The sequence below is a fragment of the Chenopodium quinoa genome, unplaced genomic scaffold (assembly GCF_001683475.1).
Source record: "Chenopodium quinoa cultivar QQ74 unplaced genomic scaffold, ASM168347v1, whole genome shotgun sequence".
In the NCBI taxonomy this organism is placed as follows: Eukaryota; Viridiplantae; Streptophyta; class Magnoliopsida; order Caryophyllales; family Amaranthaceae; genus Chenopodium; species Chenopodium quinoa.
The window spans coordinates 3699732-3724200 of NW_018745177.1; the positions used below are offsets into that span (position 1 = coordinate 3699732).

Consider the following 24469-nt stretch of genomic DNA (forward strand, 5'->3'; position numbering starts at 1 on the left):
AATTGGTAATTTCGTGGAGGGTGGGAGAGAGATCTGGGGGAAAAGGGAGAGGAAACTTGGAGGTTAAGGGTGGAGGTTTGATGTTGAGATGGCAGTTGATGAATGGATGGATTACCGATGCACCGACGAAAATTTGATATACGCGTTTTAGAGTTTGGGTTTAATTAAGAGTATTTTTCATTGACCTCAAAAAAAAAAAAAAAAAAAAAAAGTAATTTTCATTTATTTCTTTAGATTATTTTAGTATTGTTCCTACAAAAAAAAAATTAGTATTGTTTTTGTATTTCCTCCAATCCTATTAGGTTTAATACAATTTTTATTATACAATTGGATTTTTTTTTTAAATAATTGATTAAAATTAAGGATAATGTTATATGTAGCCCTAAGGCTTACAAATATGCATTAATTATATTTTCTAAATTAGTACTAATTGTATTAGTTTAGAAATGCATGACAAATCACGGAAGAACAACACACCACAACTCAAAACAGAGGAGTTTGCTAAATCAAGTAAACTTTAGCTTTTTCTTCTTCAAGGGTTTGTTCTCTTCACCTGAAACAAGGAGATCTTGTCTAAGTTTCAAAGGTTTGAACATATCTAATTTGAAATTTTATACCTGATCTGATTTAATAATTTGACTACATTTAGACCGCATTTTAATACTAATCTTAAAAAAAAAAATCATTTTCAAAAAAATCTTGTTAGATTCGTCTCATTATAAACTTTTCAAATATATAATTTTCATAATTTTTTGTAATACGCAATTAATGATATTTAGCGATTAGTAATTGATACTTCGTAGTGAAAAGTTCTGAAGTGAATGTTTCTAGTTTGGTTTGAATTTATTAACGAATAAGTAATAATTACCTGAAATAAGTTGAAAAAACATGTCCAAAATAATAAATACTTCCTCCGTTTTTTTAGTTGACACATTTTGACTTTTACACTATTCACATAACACACTTTGACTCGCTTTTATGGTTTATGGGTACGGTAAAACATATTCATGTGGGATCTTGGTTGAATCATTTCAATGAATCAATATCCACTTTTTATAATTTTACAATTTTAGCTTATGACAAGTCAACTGAAAAAAAACACAGGAAGTATAACTTTAGCTTATGACAAGTGTAATTTTTTTTTTTAAAAAAAAAAAAAACCTGATGGCAATTGTAATTTAGACCAGCTGCAAATATGCAGTTATTTATGCATGACACATAACCAGCCAGCAGATTGGGCCATGACACAGGCCTAGCCAGCCCTAAAGCACACACTACATGCTCTACATGAGGTACCTCCCACCTACAGTCTACAGCCCTTCTTTAGCACCAAAATCTCTAAAGGCCAATACACAAAATCGTGAGTGACACATATCTACGACTGGTTTTCTTTAAGCTGCTGTGCAAGATCATTTAAATGTAAATTCAACTCATATAATTTGTTAGATCTTGCTAACGAACGCTCCAGGGTATTAGATAAGGATAAATTATATTGGTTGAAATGGTATTAAGTTAGGAATTTATGACAAAGTCACATGTCGTTCAGTGTAATTAATGTTGATTTTACTCTAATATTTGCACTTTAGTTCTCCTATCTAACGCTCTGGGAGCGCTCATTAGCTTGCCTATTTTGTTTAGCCAGCACACTATCTAAAAAACATCGTATTTATGTCATCGACTAGTAGTACTAGTCCTTGGAAATTGGAGTAAAAGGTTTTACAGCATGGTTCCTGGGAAGAAGAGAAATGAGTACGCCTCCATCGTTATAGGACTTAAAAGAGTTAAAATACTACAGAGTAGCATACGCAACTCCATAATAGATGTTCTGATACAAAGGTAAGGTTAATTACATTGTCTTCATTAACTAAGCCACAGGGCTAGATAGTATCCTTCTAACAGGTAGATACAGAAATAATTCCATGATACGGCTTCAAATGGAAGGGGAGTTGTACATGTAGGCAATATCCTTCAACCATACATGCATTTAGAAGGTCGAACCATTCCAGCCAAAAAAGGAACCCTGCAAAAGTTGGGGAAAAAAGTGCATTCAATAAATATGCAATATGATGATATACGAAGTATTAGTTAGTGAAGTAAGGCAGTACTTCAGACTGCAAATTCTTTGCTCCCCTGCCTCTTAACTATGAAACATGAAATTTTGGGAAATAGCAATATGAAAAGTGGAGGAACAAAAATAAGGGAAATGTGAGCTTAGAGCTCTTAAGATAACTTTAGATGGTGAAATGTTTACATGTTCTATTGGCTAGCACTGGTGTAAAGCATGCAAACACTGTGCATGTTCTTGAATTGGATGGTCCTAAACAGCAGGAACAATGCAGTAATAAGATATGAGTGCATGATGGTCAGTCCACTAAGATGAACAAGACAATTAAGACAACTTGCCTTGGTGTCGTAGAATTTGAGGAAGAAACGATCCTTGGGAACAGACAACTTGGTCTCGAGGATTGAGGCAATGGCAGCACTCAATTTCTTGTTGGTATCAGGATTAAGGCCACCAATAGAGACAAGTTCACCATATGCTGCAGGCTGCTCAGTTCCACCAAATGCCATTGGCACTGATCCTTTGAGTACCACCATAACATACTGCACAGCATGTCATTGGCCAGGTTATATGTCAAAGACGCATAACTTGAAAGAAAGCAATACACAAGGTCATTTCAGGCAAATTAACAACCTTGATCATTTTCAGGTATTTAACAAAATATATTCAAATAAATAAAATGAAAAAAAAAAAAAAACTCAGGACATAAAGTCCCACACATCAGCCAATCAAACAGTTCCATATTAGAGCTTTCAAGACCAAAGATAGGCAGGAGCATCATTGACATTTCAGTATATGATAGTGATATTGCTAATGTCAGAGAGAGATTTAAATGTGCTAGTGTAGATAACCTTACACATGAAAAATTGTGGAGAATTTGTGTTCTTTTTGTTAAGGATTGGGGACGTGGGGGGATCTCCAGGGTGTGAAGAAAAATTGTGAGCAGAAAAGGGGGGACAATCCAGATAACCAACAAACTAATATCAGGTGCTGATTTACATTACAAAAGCAAACAACCACTGTCCTGTTCCCTTTTCTGCCAGCAAATTTAAGGACTGAGCATTTGGAGAATATATGCCTGTATTTTTGTAGAATCAATGGAAGAAACAGAAGATGTGTCAGTTTATATTATGAGCTTTCCTTGACAATGGAATGTCCACATCTAAGGAAAGTATTCTAAAATTACAGATAGCCGTAGGGGTCAGGACGACAGGTTTTCACAGTGAGATGTATTTCATGGATTTAGCTTAGTCGAAATAAGCCAAGCATATCAAATCTATGAGGCAGACCAGCTATGTTGATTACTCAAGAGTCACAAAGCATCAAGAAACCAGAGAAAATTAAATACACCTGAAATTCACGTCTTTCACTTTCCAATAAAATTTCCTTATCAGAATAAGAACAAGGGACAGATTAGGTTACAAAAGAGTACATTTTAGCATTGTTCCTCAAACAATTACATGGCAAGGAAACAAAAAAGTTCTTAAAGAAAGAGTGCTTCGATCACACTTCTTCATTGTTGCCACCTAATACACATGAATCACTTGCGTAATACAACAATTTATTACATCAGTGGCTCTTATTGAGCATAAGGAGCAACAGAACTTTGAAACATAATAACAAAGAGTACAAGGGGTGATAACATAACATAAAACAACTGAAACCTTAATCCCAAAGATGGGTTTCAATTGCATGAACCAAGACATTATCTCCCACACTTGCCAACAGTGATTCTCTCCTTTCTTTCTCTTCAATCGATGTCATATGCTCTAGCAAACCCAACTTTTTTATGTTCTTAACTCCTTCCATCTAAGCTATCTTTGGTCTTCCCCTTCATCTTTTAAAATCTCCTTGATCCTAACCCTCTCCTCTACTTTCCTTAGTGGCGCATCTTCTAAACTCTGCCTGACATGCCTAGACTAACACAACAGGTTCTCCCTTATTTTATCATCAGATGTCTGCAATTCTAGTTTCCTTCTAGTATCTTCATTTCTAATTGTATCCTTTACGGTGCTCCCACACATCCATCTCAACATATGCAACTCCTCAACTTTCTTATACTATCCTTTTTAAATGTCCAACATTCTAACCCATATAACAACATTGGTATGATAATCCTTCTATAAAATATTCCCTTTATTTTCAAACACGCTACAGTCACACAATACCCCACTTGCTGCTCTCCACATTAGCCAATGAGACCTAATATTCTGGGTTACTTCTTTGTTAATTCTCCATTCTTCTGCAAAAATGACCCAAGGTAAAAGACCTGCTCATAGGCACCTCCTTACCATCCAATGTTACTATATCCTCACTTGACTTCCTCATAGTGCTAAACAACATTCCATGTATTTAGTCCTACACCGGGATTCTAACTTTTGACTTCATTGCTCCAAAATGGCATTAACCCCAATTCTAGTCTTATCCACCAAAACAATATTATCTGCAAATGCAGCAGCATGGTATCTCACCTTAGATAGATCTTGTTATTTCATCTAATACCACTACAAAGAAGGACGGACTCAATGCCAACCCTTGGTGTAGTCCAATCATAAAAGTGAAACTCTTGGTGTAATAGTGATAACACGAACATGAGTAATTAACTTCAAAGATGAGGATGGTAAGAGTATGTAGCATTACACATTCTCCAATTCAAACCAACAAGCACATGAATAAAAATGAAGTAGAGCTAGTCACTATTGATAGTATTGCTAAAATCCTTAAAAATCCTCCAAACTTATTAGCTAGAAAATATATTTTCAAGAAATGAAGGTAGTAAAATAACATAATTAAATGGGTCTTTAGATACAAATGGACCAAATGAACAGGAGATTATAAATACCATATCAAACCCCATAGTGTATAAACAAGGAACAGAAGATACACTGTGCATTGGTATCCTTATGGGAAAGGATTTGATGAAAACGAAGGAATTCAGACAGGAAATTTCACAAGTCAAAAGTGACCATTGCAACAAAGGTGAAGACTGAAGATGTAATGTGAGATGAGAGAAAGAGGAGATGCGAAAGGTAGTAAAAGGGAAGCAGTGTCAATTTTATGGCAGCAAAAGGAGATTAATGCTTGCTCATCATTAATATTTTAAACCTCTAATATAAAAATGTATTAATCTCCCTCACCATTATTTTTGCTGATTTTCTACTGTATTATATTTCTTTTCAAAGTTCCTAATTTTTACTAAAATGAATAGATTTTTAGTAAACTAAATTTATTTTCACTAAATTGAAATAACTTTAATTTAATATTATTTTTATAAAGTGAAATGAACAAGGCCTTACTCATTGGCAAGTTCATTAATGCCGTACCACACGGCAACACCAACAAAGAAGTTATTACTGCTAATTAAGCACTTATTACTAAATTTAAGCCGATAAAAACAAGTTATTACCACGATACTCAATAAAGCTATTAGAACAAGCCTTCATAATTTAATCAATCACAGCTAATTTTGCACTCAAATAAAAAAAATAATAGAAAAAAAGCAGGAAAATATACACTTACCACTAAATATTGCAAAAATAATCTACCACAACACAAACTAAACTAAACTTCAATTCAAAAATTTATTCACATCTATCAATACATTCTATCAGCATAATGCTTGCGAACAACGCCACCAAACCACGTCCATAATCTCACTCCACAGTTCACCATAAACACAACAAACCAGGTCTAATTACAGAATTAAAAACATCAAAAAGAAAAAGGAAAAAAAAACTAACACTAAATGAAAAATTACAAATAATGACAAATTCCATTATTATTTGTAATCTTATCATTATTTAAAATCTCGCACAATCCTGAACAATGCAAATGACTACTGAACAAGACCAAAAATTAACCCCTCATTTATTATCCGACACAATCACACCACAAATTTGAGGTAAAAAAAAAAAACCGAAATTCAGGCTAAAATAAAAAAAAAAAATTAACTCAAAATTTGGAAGCTATCATAACAAAAAGGGAAATGGAGGAGAGAGAATATACAGCTTCAGGTTTTCCGATGAGTTTAGCGACGGCGGAAGTGGCTTCGGAGAGGACGGAGGAAGTGTCGACGCCGTCAAGGTTGGCGTTGGTAGAAATGTTAAGGCACGGCATTTTTCTTCTTCTTGAAATGGAAATGATAACCAGTTGTGAAGTGTATTATCAATGAATCAGCAAAAACCCTTGGTATTACACTGTTTTGGTGTTTTTTGATGGAGTTGAATCAACGCTATTATCGAAACTTCCAGAAAATTATCGTTGTTTTTGGACCATGTTTCTTGGGCTTTTTCATCACTTGTTTTTAAATCATACGGAGTACTTCTTCTTAGAATTGGGCTGTCTTGGCAGGGTATTGACATCATTTTCGAAATGGGGGTATGGATATCATTTAAAAGAAACACGATACGACATGACAAATTGACAAGTAGAATAAAACTGGCAAATATGAAGTATGTTGAGTTAAGACGATATTTGGTGATCAAGTTTTCTTATTTATTACCATTTGGTGATTAACTTTTTTGACATTGCAGTTTGGTGATTGAGGTCAAATTTCCGGTGGTTTTAATTAAATTGTGGGAAAAAACTTAATCACTTCTGGATAAAAACTTAGTCACCTAAGGTTAACCAATAGGAATTAAGGTGATTTTTTTTTTAATCGAGGACATCAGTTATCGAAATGACGTTTCTGCTCCTTTGTTCCCCAATTTCGCGCGCTCTCCCCCTCTTCTCTTCTTTGTGTACTATTTACCCAGTGAAGACAAAAAAAAAGGATATTCTCCTATTCCTTTTCATCTTCTATTCTCTGTTGGAGTGAAGTCATTTCTGGAAAAATTTTGCATGAACAGATCATAATTGCATTTTAAGGTAAAATTCTGATTTTTTACACTTTTTTTTGTAATTGCTTTTATTTGTTGTGTTTTGATGATGATTTGTTGATCGATTTAGGGTTTATAATGAAGTGTTTTTTTTAAAAAAAAACTCCTTTCATCTTCTAATTGTTGTGATTGTTAGGTTTAATCATAGAATTATGTTTATATTCTGTCGATTTTATGTTTTTTATTAGTATTGATCAAATTTGATGTTTGTTACTCAAGTAATTTGGTGCTTAGAAGTGAGTGATTTACATTGTTATTATTTTATAAAAACAGAGTATTTGTTTGCATGAATTATGTGTAATTGTGGTTGTGTTAACACCATGATTATTGGTTGTTTTGTTAGTGTAGATGGATCTAGTAGACGACCCTTATCATATGGCGGCTCTAAAGGATGCCCCACAATCCCACATGCGTTATCAATTCCAGAAATTTTATGCATGTACATCTTTCCTAAGTTGCCCCCCTAAAGCCCAAGGCATGTGCAATGGTGTGTGTAAGCACTGGAATGAACTATGGTATTTTAAAGTCTGGATTCCTAATTTTGTTAAAGCCACACAGAAAAGTGAAAGGTGGTGGGTGGCTAAAGATATAATGAGAAATAATGGGTATGACTTTCATAATGGGATGGTTTAGGATTGGGCTGAATTTTTGGATGGGTTGCGTTGGTTATTTAAGGATGAAGAAGCTATGTACAACAAGAAAGGGAAGAGGGAAGAAGCAACTCAACCAGGTGGGAAGCAGAAGAGGATTAAGCTAGAATAGTGTTGATAGTGGTAGGTGAATTGCCATGTGAGTTTTTTTTGGGTAACTAGAGGGCAGTCTTTTGGCTTTAAACTGACTTTAAGTAGTAGTTGTTGCTGTTAGCTTTTTAGAAGCAGTCAGTTTAAGTAGAACTTGTTGATCTAGGTAGGAATTAATGTATAGATTAATCTGATCTAGGTTCTTTTGCTCTTGTCATGGTTTAGTGTGACAGTGTACTTTTTGCAATTGTAAGGCAATGTCACAATTATGAAAAAGATATTGATGTACTTATTTGATTATAATTAATGAAATGATGATATTGAAGTACTAATTTGATACTAAATTTTTGTGCTGGTTTATATGCTCTGTCTTCTTATTGAATATCTTTATTTATTTGCCTTGATTACATTATTTGTAGACGGAGGACATACCTATGTCTCTTATTGTGCATTATGGTGGTGAATGGAAAAACATCCCTGTTTTGGACTATGTTGATGGTAAAATTAGATTTATTTGATGAACTTCCTTTCTGACTTTAATGTGGCTGGGTTGAAAAAGGGTCATTGCTAGCTTAGGATATGATGACATCATTAAGCTACATTATTGTGATCCTAGTAAGACACTGAATAATGGGGTCAGGTTTCTAAGTTATGATGATACTACATTTGTAAAATTTCTGAGCTTACTAGTAAAGTATAGAATAGTTGATCTGTACACTGAGCATGAGGTTGGTGAAAGTGATGTTGGCAGTGTGCTTAGGACTGCTAGGGGCATTGAAAGCTGGTTAACTAGGCAAAAAGAAATTGGAGATTGTAGTAACATAACATAATCTTTTTTGGGGCAACATGGGAGTGAATATGTAGAAAACCAAGTTGATGATGAAATCGACTATGATGATGAGGGTAGTGACCAGTCTGATGAGGAAGTTCAGAAGGCAAGAGAGGATTTGCTCCTCCATAATAAAAAGGAAAAGGAATTGGATAAAGAAGTGGCCTCCCTTAATGCAGGGGATCTTAGTGATGATGATATGTGTGAAGAAAGTGACAGTGACTGTCCTGACAGTCCTCATGAGTCAGATGAGGAAGATTATGGTCACTTACTTCCTAGCAACCCCAAACAGAAGAAGAGGAAGACATTGACTCATTCTGCTCATATGTTGACACTGAGGCCTGATGATGTGGGGCATTTCTTCTTAGGACAACAATTTGAGGGTGCTGTTGAGTTTAGGAAGGCATTAACCAACTATAGTGTAAGCATGGGAAGAGATTTAGTGTTTACTAGGAACACAAAAGATGCTTTGGGTTAAGGTGAGTCCCTGGTTGGCAGTTAAGGCAAGAAAAATAGGTCAGGAACTTATCTTAGGGGAGTACAAACAACATTACTCTCTTCTACACAGATATGCAGAAGAAATCAAAAGAGCAAATTCTTTGAACACAATCAAGTTTGGACTGAATCAAGGGCAATTTCAAAGGCTATATATTTGTTTTGATTCCATTAAAAAGGGCTTTTTGGTAGGTTGTAGACCTTTTTTTGGGATTGATGGTTGTTTTTTGAAAGGTCCATATGTGGCCAACTACTTGTGGCTATGGAGAAGGATGGAAACAATCAAATGTTTCCCATAGCTTGGGCATGTGTGAAGGTTGAAAACACTGATATAGTTGGGAATGGTTCCTAGAGCTACTAGTAGTTGACTTGGGGACAATGAATTGCTATGGCTACACAAACATGAGTAACCAACAAAAGGGACTTCTAAAGGCTATATCAAATGTTTGGCCTGATGTAGAGACAAGAGTTTGTGCAAGACATGTCTACTGCAATTTTAGGAGCAAATTTGGAGGGGGTCTTGAGTATGGGAAAGGTTTTTGGAAGATAGCAAAGAGAACTACAGAGAATGATTTCAATGCAAATATGGAAACATTCTCTAAGATAAATGCTGAAGCTGGAACAGATTTGCTGAACAGGAATTACAAGAAATGGGGAAGGACTTACCAAACAACACAACCAACTTGTGACAGCATAGACAACAACATGAATGAGGTATTCAATGCATACATTCTATCTTCTAGGCATAAACCTATAATCACCATGTTAGAGGACATAAGGGAGGGGATCATGGAAAGATTGCATAGGAAAAGAGACTTCATGATTAGAAAAGACATCCCCATTTGCCCTAGAATCCAAAAGGCATTAGAGAGATCAAAGGTGGCTGCAAGAGGGTGGGTGGCTTACTGGGATGGAAACTTCTCATATGGTGTTAGGGAGGGGGGGCACTCAACTTAGGTATGTGGTGAGTTTACTTGATAGAACATGCAGTTGCAATGCATGGCAACTTAGGGGGTATCCTTGCAAGCATGCTGTCACTGCAATATGGAAGGCTATGGAGGTCCCTAGACACTATGTTAGCCATTGGTATTGTAAGAACACCTATTTGAAGGCTTATGATTACCCCTTGAGCCTTTGAATAGTCCAAATAAATGGCCACAGTCAAATTACCCACCTATAATAGCTCCTCACTTCAAAAAAATTCAGCATAGACCAAAGCAAAAGAGGAGACAACCAGCTGGAGAGGCTCAAGGATAAAGGCTCACAAGACAAGGTCATCATCATAAATGCAGCATTTGTAGACAGACAGGCCACAACAAGAAGACCTGTCCTCAGGCAACTGCATCAGTTTCATCAAACACAAACAGGCAGGAAGGGCATGAGTATCACCAAGCAACAACTACTCAAATCACTCAACAGTCATAATAGTCACAGACCACTCAACATTCACATACCACCATATCAATGCACAATAGGGGGATTAGATAGGCTGTACACATACCCCAATGGTTATTAGAGAATGGGAGTGGTAAGCAAAATCAGTTAAATATACTCACAAATGCACCAGTTTAATAATACTAACATTTTTATTTCTTTGAAATTTAAGTACATGGATGCTACTCAAACACATAGTGGGACTACTTGATGAATCTGATCTACTGCATCACTTAAATAGAATTACAATAACCAAGGTAACTATTAAAAATAATATTACAGCACTTTGTATATTAAATTTCTTCCTGATTTCAGTTGCTTCTTCCTCCAATTCCATATTCCTTTTCAGCATAATAATCAATTCATATTCAATTTCTGCATCATGTTGGTTATCAATCCATTTGTAAAAATTGCAGCTATCAGTTTGGTTGTATTTGGGGCATATAAGAAATCTCATGAAAGAATATTTCACTGTCTTTGATACTCTTTGTACTGGCCTTCTATTGCAATCAAAAAAAATATTGGATCTTTCCATAACCAGTTTTGTTGAATGTTCTTCTTGCAGGATTAAAAAAAAAAAATTAAAAGGCTGTGATTTCCTGTGATTTTTGAAGCGCTGCAATGGACTATGGTGAAGTTGTTTTTTGATATTGTTCTGTTTCTGTTGTTAAGAAGAAGGCATTCAATTTGTATTGAGTAATGACTAGTTTTTTTTGGAAACACAAATTTTATAAATAAATCTAAACTTAATTCTGACAGGTGATTATGTTTTTAAATGAGGTGATCATGTTTTTTGGAGGTGATTAAGTTTTAGTATGGTTAAAGGTGAGTTAAACAATACTCAGGTGAGTTAAAACCATAAAAAATTTGACCTCAATCACCAAACCGCAATGTCAAAAAAGTTAATCACCAGGCCAAATGGTGATAAATGTGAAAACTTGATCACCAAATATTGTCTTAACTCATGTTATGTTGTGTTCATTCATGTTCGAAAATAAATGGGTTAAAAAACTTCTATAGTAACTTAAAACCGTTTAACTAAACAAAACGTGTCTTCATGTTAACCCACTTTATTAATCAAGTCATAAATCGTAGACGCTAACTCGCTCTTTTCATATCCGATTTATATCGCGTTGTAGTGTCGTGTCAGCTTTTGTCAGCTCTAATATTAGGTACAGTATGCATGACCTTTGAAGATGAATCATTCCTAAAAATATCTTCACTTCCTTTACTTTATGAAAATATTGTTTACCCTTTGAGCGCAAAGAGCAGTTTTAAATGCACACAATATTTTATTTTTGGTTGATTAATACAAGTACTTTACTTATTGAATATTTGAAGATGTACGTTTCTCACATTAACTAATACAAAGTATAGATCGAAAACAAATATAGATTGAAAAGAACACACTTTGGACTGAACAAAGGTCTATAACTCCTTTTTTCTTTGCATTATCAATCTTTCATACGAAAGTTTCAGTTGTGTCTCTTTTCATCAATCTCTTAGACACATGTATGTGATGTCAATTGGGCATCCAAAGAAGACAAATAACTGCATATTTAAAAGAGCATGACATTATGATAGACATGAAAATTGTAGCAGACCAGAAGCGTTAGTTAAATGAGTTCAAATATTGTTACAGTTAGTGTTGGAGCAGTGGAGCACAATTTTACATAAATAGAAAAAAGATTTCAATCTAGAATCCAATTGCTTCAATATGGCTCCTATACAGCATGGAATTGTTCTTAGATTATTAATTTAAAATATTTTTATATAGAAGTAATGATGAAGAAAAATACAATTTTTATATAAAAAAAAAAAGAAAGAAAAGTGTAGTATATACAATAATACAACATGTCATAACTCATAAGAGACCTGCATTTCTAAGTCAACATACCACATGTACTTTAAAATCATAACCACGAATTATACATTAATTGGGTTTTGGGTCCGGGTGATGCCCCATATTATTATTTGGAACTGATTATTAATTTGCAATGTAATTTATGATTTAATTTTCTTGTAATTAAATTTATTGTTCATATGACACTTGATATATATTAATATTTTGTATTCAATAAATTGCATAAAAAATCACATACCTTGTGGTAATGCACTTAGCTTTAGAATAGAGGTGAGTTGGATTGTTGAAGTATTTATAGCACCTCAATGCTTAGTGGATTAGTAGATTACAATTGTGCTACAATAATCGCACCTTGTAGTTTAGGCTTTTAGCACCAATGTGGACAATTGTGCCACAATACAATTAATTACAATTTTGGGACATCTATATCTATACTTGGTATTTAAAAACACAAACCCTAGTTGCCACATGTCTTTCATTCTTTCTATATTTTGTTAATAATTTGTCACATGTCATTTTCTTTTACATTATTTTTTTATAATCCTTTTATTTTATTAACCTTCATTATATGTCATTAGTTATTGACTTAATGTAAAACTTTTTCATCTTCCCCCATTTATGTACTAATAGCTCTTATAATTTTGTAACTTGCCCTAAATTCAACATGTTGAATTTTTTAATCTTTTCCTCTTCTCCATCCATCATTCAAATTCAATTAAATTAAATGTGTTATTTAAATCATTGACCCTTTATCATCTACCGATATTTCCTCTACTAATATCTAATTAAGCATTTTATACATCATCTAAACTCCCCTTATATAATTGACACAAAAATATCTCTAAAAACGTTGTACAAAAACTGTGCTACAATGAAAATGGTGATTGCAAGGATATAAATTAGATCTCAAAGTAAGAAATTTTGAATGAATAGAAACATAAAAGTGTAATTGTGTAACCATTTGGTGTTCAGTTATTTGATTTTATATAACTACCATTGTAGGTGTCTTTCGAAGTGCGCCTACGTTAAAGCATGTTGTGAATATGCTTGACACTCATAGGAAGTGGGAATTGACATAATACGATTAGGGACAAAGCAAAGTAAGGAGCCGCCAACAAGTTTATAAGGAACTTGTAAACCGTTCACAGATCATAAAAGGCAACCACGATTAAGGGACAACGAAAGGAAACAACGATTGACCCGTGAAGGTTACACCCCATTCATAATCCATGAGATTACTAACTCCATATGGTTTGGAACCATGAAAGTAGGATTGGGGATGATGGTACGAAGTGAGTCATGAAGTCACATTCGCCCGTATTGGCCTCTACTCGATTCTTATAGTGAAAAGTTATTCCTGCGATCTCAAAGGCATGCAAACAAAGATTTAATTTGCTCCAAACTATTATTATGCTACATTGGTTTAATATTAATGCAACACATAATTCTAATATATTAATGATCACTTGATTAACAATAAGATTAAAAAGGATCCTAAGTCGGCTGTCCAAATTATCTTATTAGGCGTGATTTTCAATTACATATTCCCTTTAAACATGCAATATGGTGATCAATAAGTATAATAAAATAAACATTAATATTGGAAGCAATTTAACAATAATAACGTTTGTCAATCAAATATAAATTAACCTAATCATGATACTAGCAACAAAAATAAAAATAAGAGTAATTAAGTGATTAATTACTCACTTTCCGCGTTTTCTTGAATTGCTACATCATGAATAAACTGTTAGTAACTTCAATAAAAATATAAATCAAATAAAAATTAAATTAAATTAATGTATATTTAATTCGGTCCAAACCCTCAGTTAATTATGCCTTTCACGCCTTGGTTTAAGGACGGAACCTCGGGTCAAGTATGGACTCCTTGGAGTGCTTAGGGGAAGTATTATGGAAGAATAATAAGGCTAGAAATTAGACTAAAGAGGGAGAAGAAAATGATTTTTGGTGTAGGGAGAGAGAGAATGATTTTTTGGTGTAAAAGAGAGGAAGAGAGAATGATTAAATACTCAAACCGACCGATAATGACGGTGAAAGGTTGTTCATCATCGGGTTTGGTTTTGGGGAGACATTTTTAGGTGTCTATAACCATGCATGCTTTTTTTAAAAAAAAAAAATTTAGACATGAACTACCATGCATGCTAATGTTCTTTATAGACTGTAAAAGTTAATTTTTTAAATGATTTTTGTATTAAAAATAATAACTTATACACATCCTGTGTGTAGAACGGTCCCAAAAGCAAGTTTTGTATAAAATACGTTACTTTTGTTGTAAAAAGTACATGCTATTATTGTATAAAGTATTTATTACACAAGTTAGCCTCTTTTTGTCAAAGTAAATGTTGGATAATGTTTTACATTGGAGTAGCAAGTAATGCATATATCTAACCTTTGGTCCTTTGGTGTTGGAACTTGGAAGAATTCTTGGGAATCACATATATAGAAACAATGCTTATCTTAGGAAGAAAATACTCATGCACTCTATTATTACACTAGTACAAAATTGGGCTTAAGTAACACCCTTTGGTAACACTTAAACAAATTCATGATTTTTTGATTTTTACGTAACACTTTTGTAACATTGTGGTATTAGGTCACATTTTTTGTAACACTTTAAAATTATGTAGCACTTTCTTGTACCACTTTGATATTATGTATCACTTGGTTGTAACACTTTGTGTTTTTTTTTTAATTTCTTTTTTCTTATCAAAACTTTTTACCTGCTTCAAAATAAAATAAAGTTTATTGAAAAAATAAAAGAGGAAAAGAAACAAGGCAAAACAAAATGCCAAAAACGAAACAAGGCAAAACCATAAAAAGCGAAGAGCGACAACGGAACAAAACCAAACGAAACTCAAAGTCTCAAGCGTCACAACCCTAACTCCCGCTTTGTCTCTCTCACATCATTTTGATCGGCGACCACCAAGCATCGTACCACTGCCGTAGTAAGCATCAGCCACCATCTACGACGATAACCAAGCACCAGCGCACCTTTTTGTTGTAGTCTGTAGATCTGTGACCACCAGACCACCAGTCCTCACTCTCCTTCATGCCGCGCCGCCTCACTGACCGGAGTGACCACCGATTGAAGCATAGCAACTGAGCAAGGTATTATTGTATTAAAATTTAAATTATGAACTATTTAATTTGTTATTTAGTTTTAATTTTAATTATGTATAATTTCAGTCATTTGATTGATTAAATTGAACTGAATTGTTGATTTATTGTTCATTATTGTGTTATTACTTAATTAATTATAATTTTAGTCTTTTATAATTTCATAATCTTCACAGTAATTTGACAAGGTTGTTCAATATGTTCATTGTGGTGTTGAAAAGTTGAATTGAATTGAACTTTATTTGGTAAAAATTGGTACTTTGTAGTCTTGATTAGTTGGTTATTGAACTTATTGTTTTGTACTCTGATGTAATGGGTAGAGCTATCACGTTTTGTGCTTTGTTGGAATCTGGTGATTTGGTTTATGCCCACCAACTGTTTGATAAAATGCCCCAACCAGATGCTTCTATATACAACACCTTAATCAGGGGTTATTACTTGTTTGCAATTCTATTTGGATAGGGAATGCTTGATTTTGTACTTACAAATGTTGTAGGACTCTGTTTTGCCTAACAATTTCACGTATCCTTCTCTTGTTAGAGCTCGTCGCATTAATAATTGGATTTTAGAAGGCAAGAAAATTCATGCTCAAATTGTTAAATGATGGGTTTTCTCATAACGATTTGCTTTACATGTATGTGAGTTTTGGGTTTTTAGAGAAATCTCGTCGGGTTTTTGATAAGATGCGACAAAGCTCCGAAATGATGGATTCAAAATTTTTAATGATGGATTCAAAATTTTACTTTTACATCCGCCACTACTGTTGTATCTACAACTTTGAATTTCCCTCTATTGGTACAGTGCTCAAACAAAAAACATTACTTTATCTTATGAAACTGCTCCTTTTCTTGAGTTTTACTAATAACTTAACCACTTAGATAGGTGTAATAGACTAACCTTGGGGTGGGAGGGATACTATTGGCATCATAGTGTATTTCAGTTATAAGGCAGCTTGGGAAATAGGTTGAGGAGCTTACATTGAGGGAGGAAATTTGTGGACAATGGACCAGACTGATCGAACACCACCAGGCAGAACTGTCATATTTCCAATTTGTGAGTGGTAGCTTCTTTTTACAAATTCCAACTGATCTTCTTCGACGAATTTATCAACTTTCCAAATTCCAAACCTAATATTATTTGAGCAAAGTCAATTTAGAATGGCGCATGATTTAAATTGGTCCAACCTTCTGAAAACAATTTTGAGCCTTAATTTTCACTGGACTTGAAAAATGACATACATCTACATACTTTTATAAATTTTAACTTTCATAAATGGGTTGTCCATACCCACTGTATATGATATGTACCATGAATAACATGCTTTAATTAATAAAGTAGAGCTAAAATAAACAAAGCTTGCTGCATTTTTTTTTCTGCTGTAATAACAAAAGTATCACCATGGTTTTATCAGTAAAATTACCTTGTTATATATGTTTTTCTTTTCTAATGTGCTTCGTTATCTCGGCTCAAAGTTACAACAACATAACCTTGGGCTCATCCCTTATTGTTGGGGATATCTCTTAGCCTTGGGTATCTCCCTCCAAAGACTTTGCTTTCGGGTTTCAGAAGATAGAGTCTAGAAGTTTTCTGTTAGCCATATGGTTCAATAGAATACCCGAAAGGACCATAACTTGGTCTTCCAACAGAGAAATTCCAGTACCCAGGGGTTCGAAAGTAGAACTTACTGCAAGAAGCTTGATACTTACTAACCCAAGTGGGCGCAAGGTATGGAGAGCTGGGCTGTTGGCTGGCAGCAGCAGAGGAGTGACACTTGCCTCTGCATCTATGCTCGACACTGGAAACTTCGTGCTGATGGATCGAGCTTCTGCTGTACTTTGGCAAAGCTTTGATGAGCCAACCGACACTCTTTTGCCTACCAGGCGCTGAATCAAGGCAACCGACTCATTGCAAGTTTTTTTTAGAAAGAATTACTCGAGTGGAAGGTTCTCATTCAACTTAGGATATAACGAAAATCTTGCATTATACACCACATATTTCCCCCTTTTCAACACACTGAACACCAACTATGAGACGTTCGCTGATCAGGGATTCGGAAGACTGGTGGTGTTTGATTAGTCTGGTTCACTGTACCTTGCTGCCTTATAACTAATTTGATGGTAACTAATTTGATGGGGTTTATGTTGTTTCATTGAATGGTTGACGTATCATTTTCTCTTTAATTTGAAGGATAATAATGCGGTTGTATCTATATTCAAGTTTTTATATATATATATGTGTGTGTGTGTGAATTATATAAGTAGTAGTTTATAAGAATGTGCTAATGTATCTATATTCTTGGCCTCAATACTAATTGTTAAAAACTCATGTGATACTTTTAATGATTTTCATGAATGCTTTATTTTTGGTTCTTTGATATTTGATGCTTTCTCACATATATAGGATCAATAGTAACACTGACACATTTGCATATTTTGTAGCTGCTGATGTTTGGGGAGATCGATAGATACTGCGGAGTACAAGATTAACTTAGATAAATGTTTTTTTTCAAGATTGAAAAGTCGGAGCTCTCTGCATTACTGCTGTTGCTGCTGTCAGTGTTACTGTTGTCACTATTTCTGCTGAATGCTGCTATCGTTTGCTGCTATCGCTATTTGTTGACCTGCTAGCTGGCTAGCTGTTGTTGCTGTCTACTATTAATAATGTTGTGTGTTGTAACTACGTTGACTGCTATTTTGCTCTTTCTGTTTTTGAATTTGGTGGTCTAGAAACAAAGTCGGCTTTTCGTTTAGTTTGGATTATTTGATTGTATATGGATTTTTTTACAAGAAAATATGAAATTATATCCATTCAAATTATTGTCTATCGTAAATATTAATTTCACAATCATGGTTAATTGTTTTCAATTTTAATATTATATTTATACATTTTTAAAAAAACCGCATTTTTAAATAATAATAATAATAATAATAATAATAATAATAATAATAATAATAATAATAATAATAATAATAATAATAATAATAATAATAATAATAATAATAATAATAATAATAATAATAATAATAATAATAATAATAATAATAATAAGAAGAAGAAGAAGAAGAAGAAGAAGAAGAAGAAGAAGTTTGCATAAGAAGAAGTTTGCATAAAGTGTTATATAATGTCGAATAAAGTGCTACTATATATGTCAAAAGATGATTGAAAAATGTTACTTAATAATCAACATTGTGTTCCATTAGTTCAAAAAGTGATACATAATGTCGGATAAATTGATACTATATGATGTTAAAATGTTACTAAAGATAAGTAAGTGTTACATAAGAAATAAAAAGTAACACTTCAAAAATGATACTAGTAATATAAAAAGTGTTACATAAGAGGGTTTATAGTATCACTATTGAAAGTGTTACCATACATTACCCAAAGTGTTACAAAAGACCTTAGGGAACATGGGCGGAAGTATCACCCAATAAAGTGTTACCTATTGTCTATAATAACACTTTTACTACTTTATGTAACACTTTTTGGATGTTACCTAAGGTTAGTTTTGTACTAGTGTTAGTTTGATTTGTATAACATTGTTCATCTTCAACGCGCATAATAATTAAACTTTATTATGATATGAAGTATATAATACAATCATACATATATATAGCTGTGGGGAATATTTCAAGCGTTAATCCCCTAGCTTGAACCCCACTGTGATCATACACTAAAATACGGTGGCGTCCAAAGGGAAAGAAGATAGAGCAAAAGAGTCGCCAACAAGTTTTTTTAGGAACTTGTAAAGCGTTCACGAGGTGAAGGTTACACCCCTTAACGATTCAAGAGATCGTCAACTCCATAAGGTCTAGAACCAAATAGGGTTCGGGGATGAAAGTACAAATCCAACCTAAAAGAGATTGGACCTGCCCTAATAATAGGCCTCTACTTTATTCTGATTGTATTCATGTGCGCTTTCTGACTAACATTACAATCAATAGGATTAACCCTAAACCTGTTTATCTATGTTGGTTGAATATTAATGCACAAATATATCTATTATTGACGATCACTTGAATTATAATCAAATTAACCCTAACAAGATTATCAATTATCTTATTAAGCATGATTACAAGTACAAATTCCCTTTAAACATGCATAAAAGGCGTGATCAAGCAATACAAATAAATATATCAAGCAATATAATAAATAATCATCATAATAATAATTATAACAATCATAAAATTATAATCATAATCAAAACAATTATAAAAATAATCATGAATCATGTTAAAGCATAATAATAATAAGATCCTAGGCATGATACTAACAAGATTAATAACAAACCCTAGCATGTCACTAAACATTAAAGATCAAAACTTTAACCCTAACATGATACTAGCAATCAAAAATATTAGGAAGAATATAAAAGGCATCATACTTTTAATCATGCTTGATATTACAGTTACCCTAGACATGATACTAGAAATTTATTGTTGTCACCCTAAACATCAAATTAAGGAAAACATCCTAACATGATACTAGGAATCAAAATAACAATCTAAGCATGATTTCTATATCATAATATCAATTATATCATAATATCAATTAAACAATTAAAGCACTTACTTTGATGCCTCGTACCTCTTTCTAATAACAAAATACACACGTTAGTAACTTCAAGGAAAATAATAATCAAACAATTAAATTAAATAATAATTGAAAGAGAGATTTGAGACCAAACCCTCAGAAATTAAACCTTTCACGTCTAGGGCGAAGACAACTTCGAATATGGCTAGGTGTATCTAGATCTAATGAATGCGAAATTTTTATATTTGAGAAAAGGCTAGTCTAGAAAAGAGAGAGAGAGAGAGTAATCAAGAGAGTCTTAATGAGAGTTGTGAGAATTGATTAATCAAAACGGAGTTTTTACGACGCTATAAATAAAGAAAATCAGCCAAAAAGATAAAATATCAAAAACAGAAATCTGACGCAAAAAACCGAGTTGGCGCCAGACGCTGACCTTAGTGCCAGACGCTAAGGTTGGCACCAGTCGCCAAGTCTAGCGTCAGGCGCTACAGCTGGCGTTTGGCGCTGACTCAGAAATCCACGCGTTTTCTTAAAATCAGATAAAAATTGCCGTACAGGAGGATAAATTCGTATTTTCCTTAAACAATGTTCTTTGATTCTAATTAAAACTCTAAAAAGTCAACAAAAGTCAATTTATCAATGCTAATTGAATTAGGAATGAAAAGCACTTTCTAGAAGAATCTAGAAGACTAAAACCATTCCTAATTGCATTAGGAATGATAAATCTATATTAGGCCCTCCCCTAGATTATTGGGCCGCATATAAGGCTCAAACCGGGCACAGTTCAGTAAATTGACCATAACTTCCTCAATATTTATCGGAATTGGGCTTATAATATATCGTTGGAAAGCCCTTGTCAAGCCCCATCCAACTACACTAATATTGGACCCATATCATGGACCAACCAAACTGGATTGGCTGTTTTCTTAAAATGAGTTTTCAAAAACAGAGAGAAGAGAAAAGAAATTAAAACTATCCGCAACACTAGACTTTCCACACTTTCACTTCATTCGATTATGATTCGATGTGAAAGGTACTCATCACTGGGTTTGGTTTTGGGGAGACACAAATGGGTGTCTACTGAAGCCCCCACTTTGACTGAGTTTGGAGAAACACAAGTTTCGAAAACAAAAGTCAAAGTATCGACATGGACGGAGAATGATTCAGAACGTTCTGCGATCCTGAATCACTCTTGTAACGCCAATGCCTACAAACTAGCGTTAGTTAAACAGATAAAAGAGTTAAGAAACGCGTATCTTGCACCGTCGAGCATACGTCTCTGAAGGTAACCGATTTGTTGCCGCATTGCTGTTATTTTGACGACCTCCTGCCAAGAGAATGTCATCCCGCTTGAAAACCGTTATGCTTGTAACTGCTTCCAATATTGAAGATTTCTTCGCTTGAAACGATCCTCTTTCTCTTTGTGTCCATCTTCCACGTCTAAGGGAACATGATCGAAGACAAATTCGCTTGAAATCACCTTTAGTTGTTTGTGGCAACTCTCCACAATCTAGGGAACGCCATCTTGCTGTTCCGATGTTCACTCCACTCTGAACAAAGAGCTTTTTTTTAGATATGTTCACGTGCCTCTGAACAAAGAGCTTCTCTTTTTTTTTATATGTCCACGCGTCTCTGGAGCAAAAGAGCTTGAAAGAAATGTCCACGCGTCTCTGAACAAAGAGCTTTAATGATAAGAATCCGAAGAAAAATTTCTGAAGACCAACGCTTGTCGATCTCTAAAGCTCGCTTGAACTTTGCTTCCGTTATGCCAGTACATCGGCGGTTTGCTGCTTGCGAACCATTATGTCGGTGTCTCCGTGATGAGCCAACACTTAGGCGCTTTAAGCTAAGTGAGACGATATTTCGTCAGGTTGATCATTTATTGCGATTGTAATCAAACCGACTACTTAATCATGTCAAATTGCTCATAGGGGCTAACTGGCGTACCAAGGAACCCGAAATTGCTGTAGGAGGTTGAAATCACCTTTCTGAGAGGCTTCGAGCTCTTTCGCTGCTGAAATATCTCTGGCGCCAAGAATTGGCTCTGTCGCCAGACGCTGGGATCCAGCGCCAGGCGCTAAAACCTGCTGCCAGACGCCAGATGTTGTCATCTGGCGCTGGAGTAGGGTCTTCCCTATTCTGCTGCACCTGCATTTATTTTTAAGTATAGAATTTTGCTAATCTCTTTAATTATCTTAGGGTTGACCTAAGGTTTAACGTCGCTTGACTCATTGACTTGTCGTGACTCAAGGTATGAACTTGACTCGTTCTAATAGACTTGAGGTTGACTCGACTCGAAGTGAAATGACACGTGTGACTCATGACCCGTGTGTGCATTGTATTATGATTGTGTGACTCAAAAATGCAAAAAAAAAAAGCAAAAATTTTCCGTAATTTTTGTGGAGGGTACCGACTTTCTCCCGAAAAAGAATCGAAGTGAATTTTTTGAAGGTGCATGTTGAATGAGCTTAGTCAAATGTTTTTTCTCACAGTACAAGGATTGTAACATCTTAGACTATCCTAGTTGACTCGATAATGAAAGTATTTAGGTAACTTAGGCGCGGAGGCTAAGCACTTCATACTTCGATGCAATGATGATTATGATTGATGAGTGATTTTGATATGACAATACATGCTTCAACGTTGTGTTAAGATTTCATGACAAAGGGTTCCTAAGGGAAAGTATATTTGGTCATGTATCTGTGTAGTGTGTGAAAGTGACACTAAAGTTAGGCCGCAAGGGCTAAGTGTGTGGAAAGATAATATTTTTTAAAAGAGTCAAATGGTGGTGACTCTTAGGCTAGGTAAGCTAATGATGTAGGGATCAAGCCCCCAAGTCTAGCTCTAAGTGAATAGGGATGAGCACAGGGGATCCCTTGATATGATCAATTGTGAATGTAAATATGAATGCATGTTTATTACGGCCGCACCTCGATGTGAGGTTGCCTACGTATCCGTTAGGAATCAGGCCGAACGTAGCTCTAGCCGAACCTCGCACAAGTATGTGTATACCTCAAAAAGGTCTTTTTAAGGGTTGTAACGTGGTTAGGCTAAAGGTTATAGAAGAAGGGGATAAAAGCTCAAGACCCTCTATAAGCCCCCAAGGTGTGCAACCTTGCTTTTGAATCTCTATATTTTTATGCTTGAGGCTTGCTTCTCTTTTTTTAGCTCTTTTTTCTCCTTTTTTTTTTTTTGCTTTAGAATTTATTTTATTTTTATAAGTTTGGGCAATCCCGATCATGCGGTCTATCACTCACTTGACATTCATGTTTCTCAGGCACGGTACCGAGCACTCGATAAGAGACGCAATCTGAGACGTGATCATATCGGAGACATGTTCTTGTCAAAGACATTGGAACACTTGCCCTTTTGTACACTTTATTATATTTTTTTTCTTATTTTATTTATTTTGATCTTTTGAAGTCACTCAATTTTTTTTTTTTTGAAAATTGCATAAGTTGCACACAATCCCATCCCAAAGTTAGGTAGATATGGGTTGAAAAAATAAAGGGTCTATCGTTAGACGAGGCTCAAAGTGGTTTACCAAAAAAGGATGTATAATTGAAGGGTGAAAGGTAACATGATGTGGCTACAAGGGGTGCCTCAAATCATTGGTATACCTTGTGCTTAGTTTGACATGGTTTTTTTTTTTTTTTTTTTTTTTTTTTTTTTTTTTTTTTTGCAATGCAATGTGATGATCATATGTAAGAGAATAAAATGCTCATTTTATTAAAAGGGAAAAAAGAAAGAATCTACAAAATTAATCTAAGAGAAAAAAAAGGTGTCTATGCTAGACTTATTGGGGAAAGGAAAAAATAAAAAGAAAAGAAAAAAGATGTCATGGAATCTCGTCGTTGAAGCTCGCCTCTTGTCTTGTGTTGTTTGCTTTATCATCACTCGCTCTTCTTGTTAACTGGAGGTATGGGAAGCTCGTTATTATCAATCAAATGCTGGATAGCCTCCTTTAGCTTCCAACAGCTCTCAGTGGCATGACCCCTACCTTGATGGTACTTACAGCGCATATTTGGATTCCAACTAGGAAACCTCTTCTCCAGAGGGGGATCTTGAAGAGGTCCAATAGGCGTAATGAGTCCTTTGGCATGGAGTCGATCGAAAGCGTCATCGTAGCTAATTCCAATAGGGGTAAAAATCCTTTTTTTGTTGCTTTCTAAATCCTCGATTTTCCATGGCTAAGATCTCATTAAGGTCGAAAGTACCAACACTGTTACTAGAGTAGGTGTTTTAGGAAGAAGAAGGATAGTCGTTCTTCTTCCCTTTGCAGCCACTGTTATTATCGTTACTAATCTTGGCCACTGTTATTATGCAGCCAAATTCATGCTTTAAATATGATTTTCGGGCAGTTTTTGATTTTAACGAAGTTTTTTTTATACTTAAAATATTATCCTTGGGTTTGATTAATAAAATTTATTATGTTTAAAGTTAATTAAGCATAAATATATGTTTTTATTGAATTTTTAAGTGTTGGAAATAGTTTCT

General features: G+C 34.4%; 1 protein-coding gene and 1 long non-coding RNA gene across 3 annotated transcripts; one reads left to right on the forward strand and one right to left on the reverse strand.

Annotated features, from left to right (window-relative positions):
* Positions 1-1651: 1651 nt before the first annotated feature.
* LOC110710738 (macrophage migration inhibitory factor homolog) lies at positions 1652-6298 on the reverse strand. Of its 2 annotated transcripts, none has more exons than XM_021889075.1 (3): positions 6068-6287; positions 2404-2604; positions 1652-2020 (listed from the first exon to the last, which is right to left on the reverse strand). In XM_021889075.1, exons 1-3 carry the CDS (start codon positions 6176-6178, stop codon positions 1985-1987), a joined length of 348 nt encoding a protein of 115 aa, XP_021744767.1. In that variant the 5' UTR covers positions 6179-6287; the 3' UTR covers positions 1652-1984. The 2 variants fall into 2 exon arrangements, with proteins under 2 accessions (XP_021744767.1, XP_021744768.1); XM_021889076.1 differs by lacking the exon at positions 1652-2020 and adding an exon at positions 2252-2317 and having other exon boundaries at positions 6068-6298.
* Positions 6299-15074: 8776 nt separating this feature from the next.
* Positions 15075-18252, forward strand: LOC110710778. Its single transcript, XR_002509210.1, has 2 exons — positions 15075-15430; positions 17878-18252. It is a non-coding gene; the product is annotated as an uncharacterized LOC110710778 (long non-coding RNA).
* The last annotated feature ends 6217 nt before the right edge of the window (positions 18253-24469 follow it).

Bases quoted from the DNA above. Each gene is read 5' to 3' on its own strand.
- LOC110710738 (XM_021889076.1), bottom strand. From the start codon at position 6,178: ATGCCGTGCCTTAACATTTCTACCAACGCCAACCTTGACGGCGTCGAC. The intron at 2,605-6,067 runs GTATATTCTCTC...CATGCTGTGCAG, and splicing joins TCATCGGAAAACCTGAAGCT to TATGTTATGGTGGTACTCAA. The intron at 2,318-2,403 runs GCAAGTTGTCTT...CCTGCTGTTTAG, and splicing joins TCAAATTCTACGACACCAAG to GACCATCCAATTCAAGAACA.